At 27.4% G+C, this 15,443-nt stretch overlaps 1 protein-coding gene across 1 annotated transcript; it reads right to left on the bottom strand.

Annotated features, from left to right (window-relative positions):
* Nucleotides 1-8,334: 8,334 nt before the first annotated feature.
* On the bottom strand, nt 8,335-14,250 carry LOC145828671 (uncharacterized). Its single transcript, XM_082936425.1, has 5 exons — nt 14,239-14,250; nt 11,916-12,134; nt 11,364-11,551; nt 8,762-8,848; nt 8,335-8,438 (listed from the first exon to the last, which is right to left on the bottom strand). Exons 1-5 carry the CDS (start codon nt 14,248-14,250, stop codon nt 8,342-8,344), a joined length of 603 nt encoding a protein of 200 aa, XP_082792551.1. The 3' UTR covers nt 8,335-8,341.
* Between the last annotated feature and the right edge of the window lie 1,193 nt (nt 14,251-15,443).

Below are 15,443 nucleotides of genomic sequence, written 5' to 3'. Positions count from 1 at the left end.
ACTTTTTTAACTGAAGTCTGATTTTGTGGGCACATACGAACGATCACGAAATTTTTGGGCGTACTATGTTCTGTAAAAAAAAACATTTTCTTTTAAAACAGCAGATTTAGTAGTGGGTCATATGACTGCTTGTGTTGCCTGAATGGTGCAGCTGTTTTCATTCGTTTCATCTGTAAGTTTCAGCAGGTATTGTCCGAATGTTTCCAAACAGCTATTGGTCAGTACTTCAAAGGAAAGTTAATCGCAACGCTGCTTGTTTAAGCGTTAACTGAATTAGCGGCAATAAAAAAAATTTTCGGCAGATGGTAGTTTTTGAAAACGCGACAAAAGTTTGCAATTAAAGCCTGCTGAATAATGTGTTCTATAGCAGGTTCTGACAGTTAACTCCACCGGATAGTTGTGAAAAGATCTTTTGCGCGCTGGATGCTTTTTTAGTGGCAGTGACTGATCCAAGAGTCTGCTGCCGTGAAAACTTCAACCTCTGAAGTCATAATCAAACTTGAGCTAGGTAGCTTTTTCCTTACAAACTCAAAGTCGAGCGCTAAAAAGCTTTTAGTTTCAGGTAAAGCATAGTTTAACGTAACTATAAATTCAGATTATTTGTATTGAAAAAAGAAAGAAGTGTTGCTGCATTGCAAAAACTGATCTTCTTTTTTAGTTTTTTAGCGATGTAACCTTCAGCATCTTTATTCAGGATTATTTTGTTACGATATCTGAAATGAGTTTTGTGTCCTTACAGCTGTCTAAACCTGCATTTCAAAGCGATTGAGACTAATATAACAGAGCTTCAAAATATACGTAATTTTACATGTATAAAGGATTGAAGTAGTATGTAGCAGGGCTGAAATTGAAATGTATGCTTAATAATCGTTTGTTTGTTAGAACTTCAAATGTTGTGTTCGTGTAGTTTTTTATAATCACAATGGCAACCCTACTTAGTTAGCTACTAAAGGCAATTGAACAGCTTTCATAAAATTGGTTTAAAAAAAGGTTATACAAAAATTGTCTTTAACCTTTAAACAAACTTGTCATTAGAACATAAATTTACTAAATATGTACCTCAATGGTAAAAAGAATGTACATTAATTATTAATGTTTTATAATTGTTTTAAACAAATAAAAAAACAGGTTTAAAGTTTGTAAAACCTTTAAGGACCGATTTAAAACAAAATTAGTATTACTACAAATATAATTATTCTTTTAATGGGTATACTTTAAACCAGGGTTTCCCAAAGTGGGCGATATCGCCCCCCTGTGGGCAATTTTAGTATTTTGGGGGGCGATAATTAGTAAGGGGGCGAAAGGGTGGGCGATAACCAGTAAGGGGGCGAAAAGGGGGGATTTTAAAATTTTGGGCTGTCATGAGATTTTTAATTTTTTTCTTGCTATTTTACTAATTTTAGCTTGCTATTAATTTTTTGACCCTGAGGTAAAACTTAAACAAAAAAGTTTATTTCATTTATGTAAAAAATAGAAAAAAATCAAGTGCTTATGACTCCTACTTTCAAGTAAATACTATATTTTCATTCATATATTTCCTTGTTTAACAATTACATATATCATTGATGATTAAAATCCCTCTCACTATTTTATAACCTGACATATATGTTATTTGGGATCATAAATGGTTTGTAAAAATCTATGTTATTTTTATTAACTATCACCTCATGATATTCTCAGTTGTTTTTTGAAAAGTCACTAAGTTAGACTAAGAAATAAAACTATACAGGGTTGCCAGTTTACCTAGAAACCTGAAAAAAAACCTGGAACTTGACAAGCTCGGCAAAAAAAAACCAGGAAAAAATCTGAATTTTTAACAATTTTAACATATTAAGTAGTAAAATTTAGATTTGACACAAAAAAGCTATCATATAGATAAAAATATGGATCCCTTCGAGGCAGATACTTTTGAAATAAACGACATACAGGAAACCTTCTCAGACTTACAAACTGACCTTAAACTTAAAGTAAATTCTTCTAAAGAACGATATGAAAGCTTTTGTACTCAACAAAAACTAAGGCAAAAGTATCCAATCATTTAAGAGGAATTTAGATTGTTGTTTATAGCTTTTCCTTCTAGCTATGTTGTTGAGAAAGCTTTCAGTTCAGTTATCAACATCTTGAGCAAAAGATCTAATATAGATATTTATAAAGGAGGTGACTTAAGGCTCTATTTCACTGATTAAGAATCAGATTAAAAAAATTGCAAGCATTCATGAACCTCATCCTTCACATTATATTAGACTTCAGTAGCAGACATTATTTTATGAAAGTTTTTTAATTTGATTTGATCTTTTGAAAACTTCTTATTTAACCTGGTTTGTATTGTATTTAAGTAGTATTTTTACAATAACAACTTTATTAAGCTATTTATTCTACAACAGGTTTGCATAATGTCTAAAAAGTATTAATTACGGTGGACTTCCTCTTGAGTTCGCACTTTTTACCCAAATAAAAAGAGCAAATTTATATTTTCTTATATATAACTAAAGTAAAGTGTATTACTAACCAAATATTAATAAAACAAAATATATATAGTATTTGTTAGCTTATATAGATCTATTTTATTTTAATGAAAGTTTGTTTTATGTTTTAGTGGATTTCATGTTTATTCATTACATTATTGCATATAACATATTGAAATTTGTCATTTTGTAAAAAAACTATGGTAATAATTTTTTTAGTTTGCACTTATTATTTTTTTTCAAAGTGCGAACTTAAGCGGAAGTCTACTATGTTTATTAAATGATTTATGTTTTAAAGTTGTTAGTAGTTTTATTTTGACCTGGTTAATTTTTTAGTTCATATTCGTCGTTTTACATTACACTAAAAGTTTTTATAGTATAGTGATAAAATTAAAATATTTGTTTGAAAGAACTATTTGACAGGTTTTTGTTATTACTTGTTTAATCTGTAAATAACTATATAACTATTATCTGATTGTAAAATTTTGATAACCATTAAAGTTTTAAATTCTAAAATGAATTTTTTGGTTTTAAAAGAGTATAAACTTGAGGTCTGTATTTTATACGATTTCTACTCTTTCATTTAAAAGTTTCTTAAACTCAACTTTATTTTCTAACTTAATTTATTATTGTTAAAAAAATATTATTATATAAGGAGTTTTAGACTATTAATAGAACTGTTTTTTGTTTTTTCTTAATTCAATTATATAAGCAATTAGAATATACTTAGTTTATTTTAATACATCAACACTAGCTTTTAGTTTTTAACTATTTTCCTCTGTTAAATTATTATAGGCTAATAGCTAGAAAATAAAAACTTTTTAAACAGAATTTAATAAGCCATCAAAAAGACTGCTACAGTTACAAAACAAAATTTTAACCTAGTTAAAAGTTTTTTTTAATTGATTATTTTCTGTTCACAGAATTAAGTGTAGAACATTGGATTTTTTTTTAAATTTAAATAAAGAAAAAAATTGTTAGATTTAAGGTTTAGTTCCCTAAAGATTATTCCAAGTCAAGTACTATTTCATGGTATTCTACTACGATACAAATAGTTTAAAAAGTTTAAAATAAAATTTTTAATATTACAACTAACTTGCTTATAATATATCTTAGTATTGAAATTAATAAATTTACTGCATTAACTGAAGCTGTTGATGAAACCACTTTTCATGTGAGAAAATCAACCAGTCGGTCAAACTTCCTCAAACTAGATCAGAAATTAATTTTTAATTTCTATTTTATTATGTATGTAACAAACACTAACCCTGACTTGCGGATTTTGTGTTTGTTATGAAACATGAACATTTCACGTGGCAATTTTAGTGCAGTCAAGCGTGACTAATAGACAAATACATTGTAATTAGTGTTAGTATATATGTTGTTTTTCCTAACAAAATATATATATTCTGATTGCTTTTTCAGTATCAGCTGCATTATGGAATTGTGATTGGCAGCTTATAATTCTTTAGTAAAATTAACTTAGTTAATCTATTGTGTTTTAGATAAACTATTCTATAAAGAGTTATACATTATAGTCTGACTTTTGTATTTTGTATTTGGTATTTCAAGTAGTTTAAATTATTGGGTGTTTATAAACATATTAACTACTTGTTCAGTTTGACACCTTCAATGTGTTTTGTTAGTAAGTCATTTTTAAATAGTGTCGCAGTATTATTTGTGTGTTTTTATTTTGTATATAAATAGTACCATTTTCAACTTCCTGTCTGTTCTTATATTAAATAATTATGAGTAAAAATAACTTAAGCAGTAATAACGAGCCCCTTGTTAAGCTATCCCCCAAGCGCAAGCGGACTAGGGCCTCTGCACGTTTACTGCAGGTGCATGAGGAAAAAAGTCAGGTTGACAATACGCCCTCTGGCGGTCAACCTGACCTCTCTGAACCTTTGGGCCATGAGGCACCAACATCCACTGCTTACATGTGTATAATAAACTGTTCATTATTTAGTTTTTTTAATCTCTGGTATAGTTATTTTAAAATATGCCTGTTTATAAAATAGTTTAAGTATTTTGTGCGGCTTAAATAAGTTACTTAGTATTAACTTCTAAATGTCCGAAATTTGTTATATGAGATGTTATTATAATGTCAGGTTTCGGTTAAGATTTCAGTTGGGTAACGTAAGGCTCAGATCAAGTCGCAGGTCCAGTCGAATTTCGACCCGCTAAGTAAACTGAAAACTACTTGTGCACAATAAATAAAATTTAGTTTTTTGATACTTAATATTTTGAAATACGCTTTTATTTCGTTTTCAGTTCACAATATTATTTCCTAGATCACAATAGTAGTACATGAGTTTATTACAATTTTGCTCGAGTTTTTTAATTTTCTTATTTGTTACATTTTTAAAATCATGCAGCCCGCTATTACATTTTTTTAACGAGTTGAAACTAGAAATTTTTTTTTAGTAAATATGAATCGCTGACTACAAAAATTGTCCACCACTGACCTAAAAGTTTCATTAGTTTCAAAACAGTTCATATTTAAACAGGATATGATTACAGATAACACAAGGCTTTTTAATAATTAAGTATTTTAATACTTTTTACTGGGCTTCTAAGAAAATAACTGTAAATTATTTTCTCAAGCCCTGTAAACTACTTTGAACACAAAAGTGCGTGCATAAGAAGTACAAGACTAGATTACATTTCGAACACAACTTTTTTTAGCTCAAAAGTTTGTACTCAAAAGAAAAACTACTTTGTGAAATCAGGGGGGGGGGCGATTTTTTTTTCAACTTACTGAAAAGGGGGCGATTTAGTAAATGAGTTTGTGAAACCCTGCTTTAAACAGATGATGATAGTTAAGAAAAATAACTAACATTGTTTGTTGGATTGAAGCTGCTATAGCATTTATCTTTTTTGCTATACCTTTCTTGCATGATTCGACAATTTCATGATCGCATTTTCTCAAAAAAAATTCTTGAAAGTTGTAGCGTGCTTTCTTTACTTTACAAAATTCGCTAGCAGCTTGTGTAGGCCTTTTTAAAGCTTTTAATGTCATAGCTCTTTAATAAGCTTGCTGTAAGGTTTTTAAGGTTTTAATGTTTTAGACCAACTTAGGTTTGTTTCTTATTTAGACTTTTTTTAGTCTTACTTTAAGCCTATAAAAAATTCACCAATCCTTACTTAGATATTTATTAATGAAAAAAAAATTAACATTTTTAAATGATAGTATACATCAAACATTATAACTAGATTTTTTAGAATATAAAAAAATGGAGAAAAACAAGAAAATCTTTTTACTACAGCAATTTACTACAAGGAACAAAAAATTGAAAGCCATAAATTACAAAATTTTATGTATATCATGATACATCTTGTAAATAATAAACTATTTCTCTATTTTATTACTACTATTTTTGTTTATACATAAAAATTCTTTAACATTAAGGCTTTTAGTAGCTAGTATATTTTAAAGATATACACTTATTTTTAAATTTTTGTAAAGCTCTATCAAAAATTTGTAAAATTTACTTTAAACTTATTACTAATTAAATATATGTATTATGTACGTACGTACTTATAATATTTATAGTGTTTTTTTGTAAAGTCAAATTAAAGAAATTCTAATACCATAATTATATGATACTTTTGGTTGAGCTTATAGTAAGAGTTGAATTTAGTGAGCTTATGGTTTGAACTTTTCCGAACTAGTATGTATTATTTCATACTTATTTCTGACGCAATATTAATGTGTAGTAACTTTTTTTTTCAAATAAGATTAAGTTATTTCAAACAACTTTAAATAGTTGTCTAGTTCAGTGATCTTAAGGCTAATCAAAACATGACCCAAAAAAATCCAAAAAACAATCTATGCACCTCCATTTTTCTAAAGCGGGCCTCCTAAAAACTAAAGCTATAAGTTATACTTCTCCTGTTTGCTTAATATTTTTTCCAGTAATTTTTTTATTTTATTTGTCTTGTTTTCACAAGTTTAATTTTTTGGCTTACGTCTTACTTACTAACTTAACAAAAAACTCCACAATTCCAACTAAAACGCTGCTATATAGTTAATTTAATTTAAAGACTATACTTGGTGATTATAATCTTTGTTTAATCAATAAACCACATGTACTAACACAAATGAAAAAAATCGACGTAAAAAAGCATTTAAAACAGTTAAAATCGTTGAAAACAGTATATCTCTTAGTAATCTAATAATGTAAAAGCCAAAACTGAAAGAATACATTGTTAGTCAAGTTTGAAAATGGCATTATAGTTGAGCTTAAACAAATTGACATAATATAAGAACCTTAAAACATTATTTAAGACAAAAAAACAGAGTGTAATTTCGTTAAAACCAGTCTTAAGTTTAAAAAAATGTCTTAACTAGCTGTAATTTAATTGATACCTTTAAAAACTTCAGCTACTCAATATGTTTGAGTTATGTGTTTTTTGTAACTTAGACCTGTAATCAAGTTCGTTTTTAACTAAATAATGAGCTCTACTTGACACCATTAGTTTTATTTACTTCCTATTTAGTAATCTTTATTAATTATGTAAAAATCTTAGAAGGGCTCATCTGTTATTTTAATTATAATCCAGATATTATTGTAAATCTTTAAGTATTAGTTTCAGTTGAATTTCGCATAATAAAAAACAACATTTTTTTAGTCAAATATTAACTTTTAAAAACGTATATATTGTTTGTTCTATGTTAGATATACAGTTAAATATTCAATTTTTAATTTAGTCTAAATAAGATACAAATGACCTACAAAATTTATCGATATATCATATGTTTTATTGTAAAGTTTTAGGAAACATAATTGTATTTTTTCTTAAAAGTTTTGTTACACACTTGAAAGTATACTTCTGTAAAAACTTGTAAGGTTTTCATTTTTAAATAATAATTCTTCATATTTTTTGTATAAATTTATTTTTTAGCTTGGCGTATTTTAATATTTTACGGAAAAACTAAACTTTTGTTGTAATTAGGAGTATGACTTTTAAACTATAATATTTTTTAAGTTTAAAAAGTAACTCATATAAAAACAAAGGTTTTTGTGTGAACATCTATTCGAAATCTTGAGAAATTCAAACATATAATTTAATGTCAACTCAATTTAATTATGTTGGTAGCGATTTATAGTTGTAAATACTTTCTATAATGACTATGTTATACTTTTGACTTTTGTTTACTGTTATTTAGTATACTTTTTCTATTTAAGGTATTTAGATACCTAAATGTACTATGCTTTCCAATATGATTTACTTGCCCAAATTATTTTTTGGATCGTTGAAAAATTTCAATTAACAAAAAAAAGAGGTATTTTTTTACGAAAAATATAAAACTTTATTAACCCTAAAAACTTTATTTTACTCTGAATCTTTTCAGTAGTTTAGTAAACAATGTTGTATGTACTGAAGTTTTATTATCACATTTTTATATTTTATAAATCTTTTTCCAAGCCAATTATTTTTGGAACCAAAATTTGAACAAAAATTATATATTTTTACAGTTATGAAAAACTATTTAATCAAGTCTATAAAAATTTATATTTTTCGAGTTTTCTTATTAACGATAAAGTATTTACATTAACACACTTTTGTAAAAGGACACTGTCAAAAAAGAACCTAAATGTATATTAAAAGTGTTTTTGGTTTGAAGACAAAAATTTATTCATAAAAAAGAAATTAAAAAGAACTAGAAAAAAAGTAAATAATTTTTTTGTTAAATTTAGAAAAAAACAAAAAAATACAATACGTGTTTATGCAGAAACTTTGATGGCAAACGAATTAAGTCGTTTATTTGATAATGCACCTTTATTTAATTGAACAGCATATCTTAAGTTTTAGTTTTTAATTATGACTTAACAAAAATCCTTTTCAGACAAAGCTCTGATATATTAGAACTAGATATCACATGCAGTTTTAGCACAAAGTTCCAGTGCAGACTTCGCACCTTCTATTCCATTTTCCTTGGCTTTTTCCAGCAATTTAGTCGCTTCACTATTACGAAATTTTTTTAGGAAAAAAAAAGTAAAAAAAAACTATATAATTAGTATTGGAGCCAGAATAAATGCATTGTGTTGTTCATAATGAAAAAAAGCTAATAAACGATTTTTTCTAAACTTAACTTAACTTAGTATCTTTAAAATTTTTAAAGTTCTTTAAAATAAAATTTTGTAATGAATTGTATGCATAATGATTCTTTTTAAGTTAGTTCATAAATCATTAATTCATTTATGCGCAGAAAGTCAATAAATCTAAGTATATATTTTTTGTAGGATTAAAAAGATTAAAGCTTTTCAAAAAAATTAAATTCTTCAAACCCTTTTTTAAGTCCAGTCTTGTGTCCTTTGATGTGCCCCAAAGCCAGATGAAAGGATGCCTCTGGATGGCCCTGGTCTGCGGCATGCCTGATGAAATAAACTTAGATATTAACAATAAATAAATAAAAAATAAACACACAAATTAGTATAGATAGCTTTTGTTTAAATTGTCAGGGTGCTTCTTTTAGTTCTTTAGCTTAAAAGTTATTCTTTATCATCACGGATAGCCAAATGCAATAACAAAAAACAACTTTTGAAGTTTAGCTAGTTAAAGCAAGTTGAAAAGTTTGCAAACATTTATCGTCTCAAAATAACTAGTTGCGGTGAAAAAATCAGTATATTGAACAAGCCAACTTGGTTTAAGTACTTGATTACATAATATTTGTTTAAATTTTTTTATCACGTAATTTGTAAAATTTTGTTTTTTTTTTAACATAAATTTTTTCTTGGGTAGTTTAAAAATATGCTTACTGTCAACAAAGATTCAAAACTATAAAGTTCGGAACGGTTTGTTTATATATATACATATTTAGTGTTGTTGTTTGATTGTTAATACTAGCAACAGCAATCACCTCAAAGAAAGTCAATTAAAAAAATACTGGCTGTCTATTTGTAGTCCTAGAGGACCTATGGGAGGTAATGTTGATATCTACGGGGGGTTGCGCGTCTAAGTTAGGGGGTAGTGAGCTAAAACTTTTAGGTTCTATGTGGGAGCTACTAGGTAAAGAGGATGCTCTGCCTTCGTCTCTTATTTCAGCTAAGCGTTTAGACCGTTTTAAACCTGGTGTCAGTAGATTAATCACTATATTAGGGAAGGGGTTTTAAGTTTTTTTTGAACTCATAACATTAACTATAACTTTAATGAATTATTAACAAATTTAATTTATATAGTTTAAATGTGACATGAATTTATTCAAGTAAAAAAACACAAAGGTAAATCTATTAGTGAATAAACAAAACTGCGAATAAACGATAATAAAACTAATAAATTCTGATGACAAAAAGTGATGTTAATGTGACAACTAGAAAGTAGAAGTGAAGTGTGTTTTTAAAAGTTGTTTATATTTTTAGTAAGAAATTACGTGGCCAAGTTAATATTGACCCTCTCGCGCCACCTGGCGGAGATTTTAATAACAACAAATACAAAACTTATTACACATTTAGCGGAGTAAGTACGTTGAAAGTAAACTGTAGAACATTAGTTTTTTACAATGCTTATACAAAAGAATATGATAGTTCGACTAAACACTAGAGTATGTTTTAATCAACACCAGCATAGTATCAATGATAGAAAAATTCTCAAAAAACTTTATCTAAATTTGTAATCCACAATAAAAGTGTTGTAAGGAATACTAGTTGTCCGATTTTACACAAGGTTAATCAGACTATACCCACAATACCCCATATGTGCTCAATTTGTAATAATATTTATTGTTAGTTTAATTTTTTTATTGATGATTCGTTTAACTCACCTTTGCCAGTTGTATTACTTTAATTTTTACTTTGTATCTTAATGAAAAAATTATTGAAAAATTATTTAAAAATGTTATTTTTGAATTTATGATGCAAAATAAAATGATTAATGGTTTACTTATTTAATGATTATTCTGTTTTAATTAGTTTTATCTCGATACAAACACTTCAACCTTTTTTACTTTGCTCTTTTTTTTTTATTTACATCCGTAAGAGCTGTCATAGTAAACGAACTTTAAAAAAAATAAACATAAATCTTTAGATATTTAACAGCTGGAAAGTTAGTAAAAAGTTAGTTATCATATAGAAGTTAGAAATATTTTTATATAGAAAATTGTTCTCATTTCAATTTTTCTACAAAATTTTTTTTCATCAAACATCCTTGTTTTTCTTATCAGCCAATTTAAAAAACAAAAAAAAAATGTTGATAACTTTGATTGAAGACAACAAATTTCTTTTTTTTTTAAACGCAAATGTGTGCAGTGCACTAATGTGTACATGTACAGTTTACTGTGTGAACAAAAATAGTGTTTGTGATTTGATTAAACTATAATAAATGTTACACCAATTTAAACAGTTTTATTTTGTTGTTTTTAAATAATAATACAAACTTTATTAACAATAAACACTAGCTGAAATTCTATTTAATTTATAAAACATTTATGTATGTATATAGTATAACAACATAATCAAACATATGTTAGTTTAAATGTATACATTATATAAGTTTTTTATTGTCATACGTTGTGATATAATGTGTTATTTAATTAGATTTTGTATAAATAGAAAATGAAAATCAGCAAAACATTAAGAATAAAACGAATCTAATTTTAGTAAGTTATTAAGACTATATAATTTAAAACATAAATAAAGCCTACTATATATTGTAGAAAAAGCTGTACTTGAGTCCTAAATCTCTAAAACACAACAAAACTAAATTTCCTCAACAAATAAAAGCCATGTTCCCAAACAACTTACACAGTTACACTTAAACTGTGTTATTGATAAGGTACCACTCACAATTTTTTAAGCAAAACTTATTTCGTTTTATTTCAACAGTTCTTAATGTAGCAATAAAAAAATCAGGCTTTTTTTTTACTGCTTAAAAAAAAACACTTCAACAACCAACTTAAACCACTTCATCGCTTTTTCGTGACTTTGCTCAACTCCCCTTCCACTTGAGAACCTCTGACCGACCACATGTTGAGCTGAGGGGTAGCCCAGGTGCGCGTAACCGTGGGCAACGTGGAAGTGCAGGTGCTCGTAGAACAAGTAGCAGGAACAGGCGAATAGTAAGGCAAGAGCAATCAGGAACACCTGGAAATGTTGTCAATTTGGGTGCTATTTAGGTTTTTATTAATTGATTTTACTAAAAAAGAAAGTATGAAATACGTGATGTTAAAAATAAGACATATTTTAGGACATAATTGCTCAAGTTGAAAGTATAAACTTAGATACTTTTTTGTTTTGTTAGTCAAACCTTTACAACCCATATATATCTTTGTTATTTATGCTTAAACTAATTATAGTGTTTGTTTGTTATGCAGCTGTATCGACTAACTAAGAACTAGTAAAGCAATAATTTTTTTTTCCAAACTAATTTCATAGTTTTTTAGAGATAAAAATAGAGAAGTTCTTAAACTGTTAAGTTAAGGTTGTAGGCTTATCATTGTAAACTAACTTCAGAATAGTCAACTAGTTTCCAACTGTGTACTTTTGACGACTCTTTATATGTCTGTATATCGTCTTGTATTTGAACTTTTTTAACATTTGATAAAAATGGTTCAACAACTTCACTCAAATTGAACCTTACTTTCGGTTTTTGAGAACTCTGCAGCTTTTTGTAACCTTTCCTTTTTCTTAAAGACTTCATTTCAACAGCATAAATTTTATGTTGAACCTGTGTGATAAAAAAACGTTGAAACTAAAGTGAAAATTATTTTATCGAGAAACAATGTTATAAATAATTGATGGTCTTATGAAGTAAGTTTTGTGCTATAATACGAAGAAAAAAAAAGAACGCTAAAACGGCATAATTTTAAGTTTAGTGTGAATTATTTATGCTCTATTTTTTACTTATATAATTTTGATAAAGTATGATGACTCTAACTTTATTTAAACTAATATCTTAAGATGTATAAGTATAATAACCGATGCTTTTTATAAAATTAACCAACTAAAAATTCTTTAAATAATTATTTTTTTTCTAATTTGTATTGCTTTAGTTTTGCCACTTTACTTGTTAAGTAAAAAATAAATGTATTGTTTTAAGCTAATATTTAACTTCACAACCACTTATTTATGCCCTGAATGTCTTAACAACGTGTTAGGAACTGATAACTTAGGTTTTAATTAGCTTTTTTTAGTAAAAAAAATGAAAAAATATCATTTTTTTTTTCATCTTGTTGAAAATTGTTGCACATTTAAACAATATTTTTTATAAACTTTTTTTGGTTGCTTATAATGTTAACTTTTATAGCGTAAACAAGCAAAAAAAAAAAAATTTCAGTTTAGCTGTTAAATATATTACTGTTTTTATACTTTTATGGTTAATTTTAGTAGTTTTTCCTGGGTTATTCAACATACAAAATTAATCAATTTAGTTTTATATTTACTGTAATTTATTAAACTCAGAATACTACACATACCAAACTATTGGTTTTTATAAAGATTTACTGACACTAAGTATATTTTTTGATTTGATTACAACACAAAAATAATTTAGTGACCATTTTCGTTAAAACTTTACAACAATGACTATGTACCTCAACAAACAGACTAGTTTTATTAGATATAAAGCTTACAATTAAACAAATTGAATATTTTTTTTTGTAAAATCAAAATTTATACTTAACATTTCAAAAAAATAAGGGAATAAAACTTTTACTTCCTAAGTTGTTTTATTTTTCAAGTATCCTTTTATAAAAATTTTTTTTTAAACTTGCCTAGGCGTAATACTTTAGAAGTTATTTAGAAAAGCTGTGTTAATTTACTAAATTAAAAACTAATTAACAAAAGTTTAAACAGTTAGACAATTATCGAGTTATACTTTATAACACTTTACAAAATTATAGTCTAACACTTTTATTTACGGCTTGTAACGTATAAATTATGTCTAGTATCAACTATCGATGTTTAGAATGGTAAATGAATCGTCTTCCTAAAGCTCATAAAATTTTTCTGATTTGTCAAAAAATTGAAATATAAAAAATGAGTGTTCTTTGAGCATATATTAAGTATATATACAATATAAAGACATAAATTAAATAAATAAACTAATATAACATAAGTTCTTAACTAATAGAAAAGTATATTTCATTTATATATTAGTTATGAATTTTTTCCTTTCATTTAACAATTTTTTTCTTTGATTAACCAAGTTAGTTTAAGTAATTACTGATTGCAATCAAGTTTATATTCTTATTATGATAAAACTAAACAAAGATTTTGATATAGTATCAAAGTCTATGTTTTAATCATTGTGTCTTGAGATATATAGTAAACAATTGTAAGCATATAATTTTTAATAGTAATTAATGCTAGAGCTTATTTGTATAAAATGATATTTATGTAAACTTGTACACTTATGTTTTAATCAATTGTAAAAACTGAAATACTACAAGTTTAATACTTTAAATTATTTTGCATTTTATGTTTAAAGAAAAAGAAGTGTGAAGTAAATTAAGCTCCTAAAATTTTATAATTAAGAAATTTTCTTGCCTACGGTATATATTTTAATTTCTAATTTTAGATTAAAAAAATTATGTAAACTTGAAATATTAAAATTAATTTTATTTTTTTACTTGAATAGACTCCTTTAATCATAAACAACAAACATAGTTTAGTATACTAAATTCTGCTGCCCATTAATTTTCATTTAGCATACAATTACGTTTATGAAAAACCGTACGTCTACCTAAAACTTGCTATTTTATCTAAACTATTGTTTTCTAATTTTAGTAATAGGTTTATCAACAAATAATTTTTTGATTAAGGTAACAAACTGAACACCTCATTGTTATTACTTTTTCCTTTTCAGGTTGTATTAATGTTTTCTAGCAACTACAAAATTCCCCAAGCAAAAAGCTACGCTGAAGTTGTTAAAAACTCTGAACGTTCCTGTGAAAACGCTGGTATGGTGCCTGATGTCAATTTAGATGAAGATATGGTCGCTCACAATTCTTCTGTTCAAAACTGGCAGAAAAGTGGTTTTCTTGAAAAATCAGTGGCTCAAAACAGATCTTTGTTTACTAATAAAAGCCGGATTGAAACGCTGCAAATCCCGCTGTTAAATTCAAATATCCAGCAATTGAAAGACCCAAATAGAAACATGGTCAGCTATGCGAATTGGAGTAAAAACTCCACGAACAACCCATTCACAAGTTCTAACTTTTCACAGGCTGACTCATGGAATTTTCAGGTTCCCGCAAAAACCGCGAATAAATTTGCGTCCTCTTCAGATGCAGCCTATCAAAGAATGAAAAAGGCTTTCGAGTGCAGACCCAACGAGCTGGAAGCTCTGGTGGAAAAACGGAAAAAGGCTTCGGAGGAGCTGAAAAGTCTGAGCGAGCGGAAAGCTAAACAAAGTAAAAGAGACAAAAATGTAAAGCCGCGGGAAATCTCTCTTATTAATACCTCCTGCAAGCCCCGTAAAATTTCCAACATTGACTCCATAAACTCCGAATGCAGAAAGCCAGATATTTGCAGTTTGAAGCTTAAAAACAAAATTAAAAGTCTGTGCGCAAAGTGCTTAGCGAGGGACAGAAGACAGAGAAGCAACAGCCTACTGATCGCGTCACTGCCCCTAGTGGTCTGTCCCCAAAACGTCTGCCTGCCAACAGCGCCCGTTCCCATGACAACGCCTCAAATCACAAAACCGACGAGGAACGTGACAAAGCGGCCAATAAGAAAACCCTCGGTTTTGAAATCCTACTTGTGCCCGCCGCCACCCGCAAATTATTCAGCACCTTCCATGTACGCTGTCAGGAATTTAAGAACGAACACCCCGCAATTGAACACCCCGCAATTGGTCACGTCACAATTGGTTACGTCACCACTAGTTTATCGAGCACCGAGTTACCTTGTGAATCCCTTAGTTGCTAAAAGTGAGTTGTTGACATTTAAATGAAATTAACTATTTTTTTATAATTTTACAGACATATTTTTATGTTTTTTAATTCTGCACTGTATTTTGTAAGTTCTTAAAGAA

Source organism: Thalia democratica, chromosome 2 (assembly GCF_965202585.1).
Source record: "Thalia democratica chromosome 2, ktThaDemo2.hap1.1, whole genome shotgun sequence".
In the NCBI taxonomy this organism is placed as follows: Eukaryota; Metazoa; Chordata; class Thaliacea; order Salpida; family Salpidae; genus Thalia; species Thalia democratica.
Note: the sequence above shows the minus strand (reverse complement) of the source record. Positions and strands in the feature narration are given on the sequence as shown.

What these genes read in the sequence shown, in the direction of transcription:
- LOC145828671 (XM_082936425.1), bottom strand. An exon ending in AACTAGTTGACTATTCTGAA is followed by an intron (nt 11,552 to 11,915) that starts GTTAGTTTACAA and finishes CAACATTTCCAG; the next exon opens with GTGTTCCTGATTGCTCTTGC. An exon ending in AAAGCGATGAAGTGGTTTAA is followed by an intron (nt 8,849 to 11,363) that starts GTTGGTTGTTGA and finishes TTATTTCATCAG; the next exon opens with GCATGCCGCAGACCAGGGCC.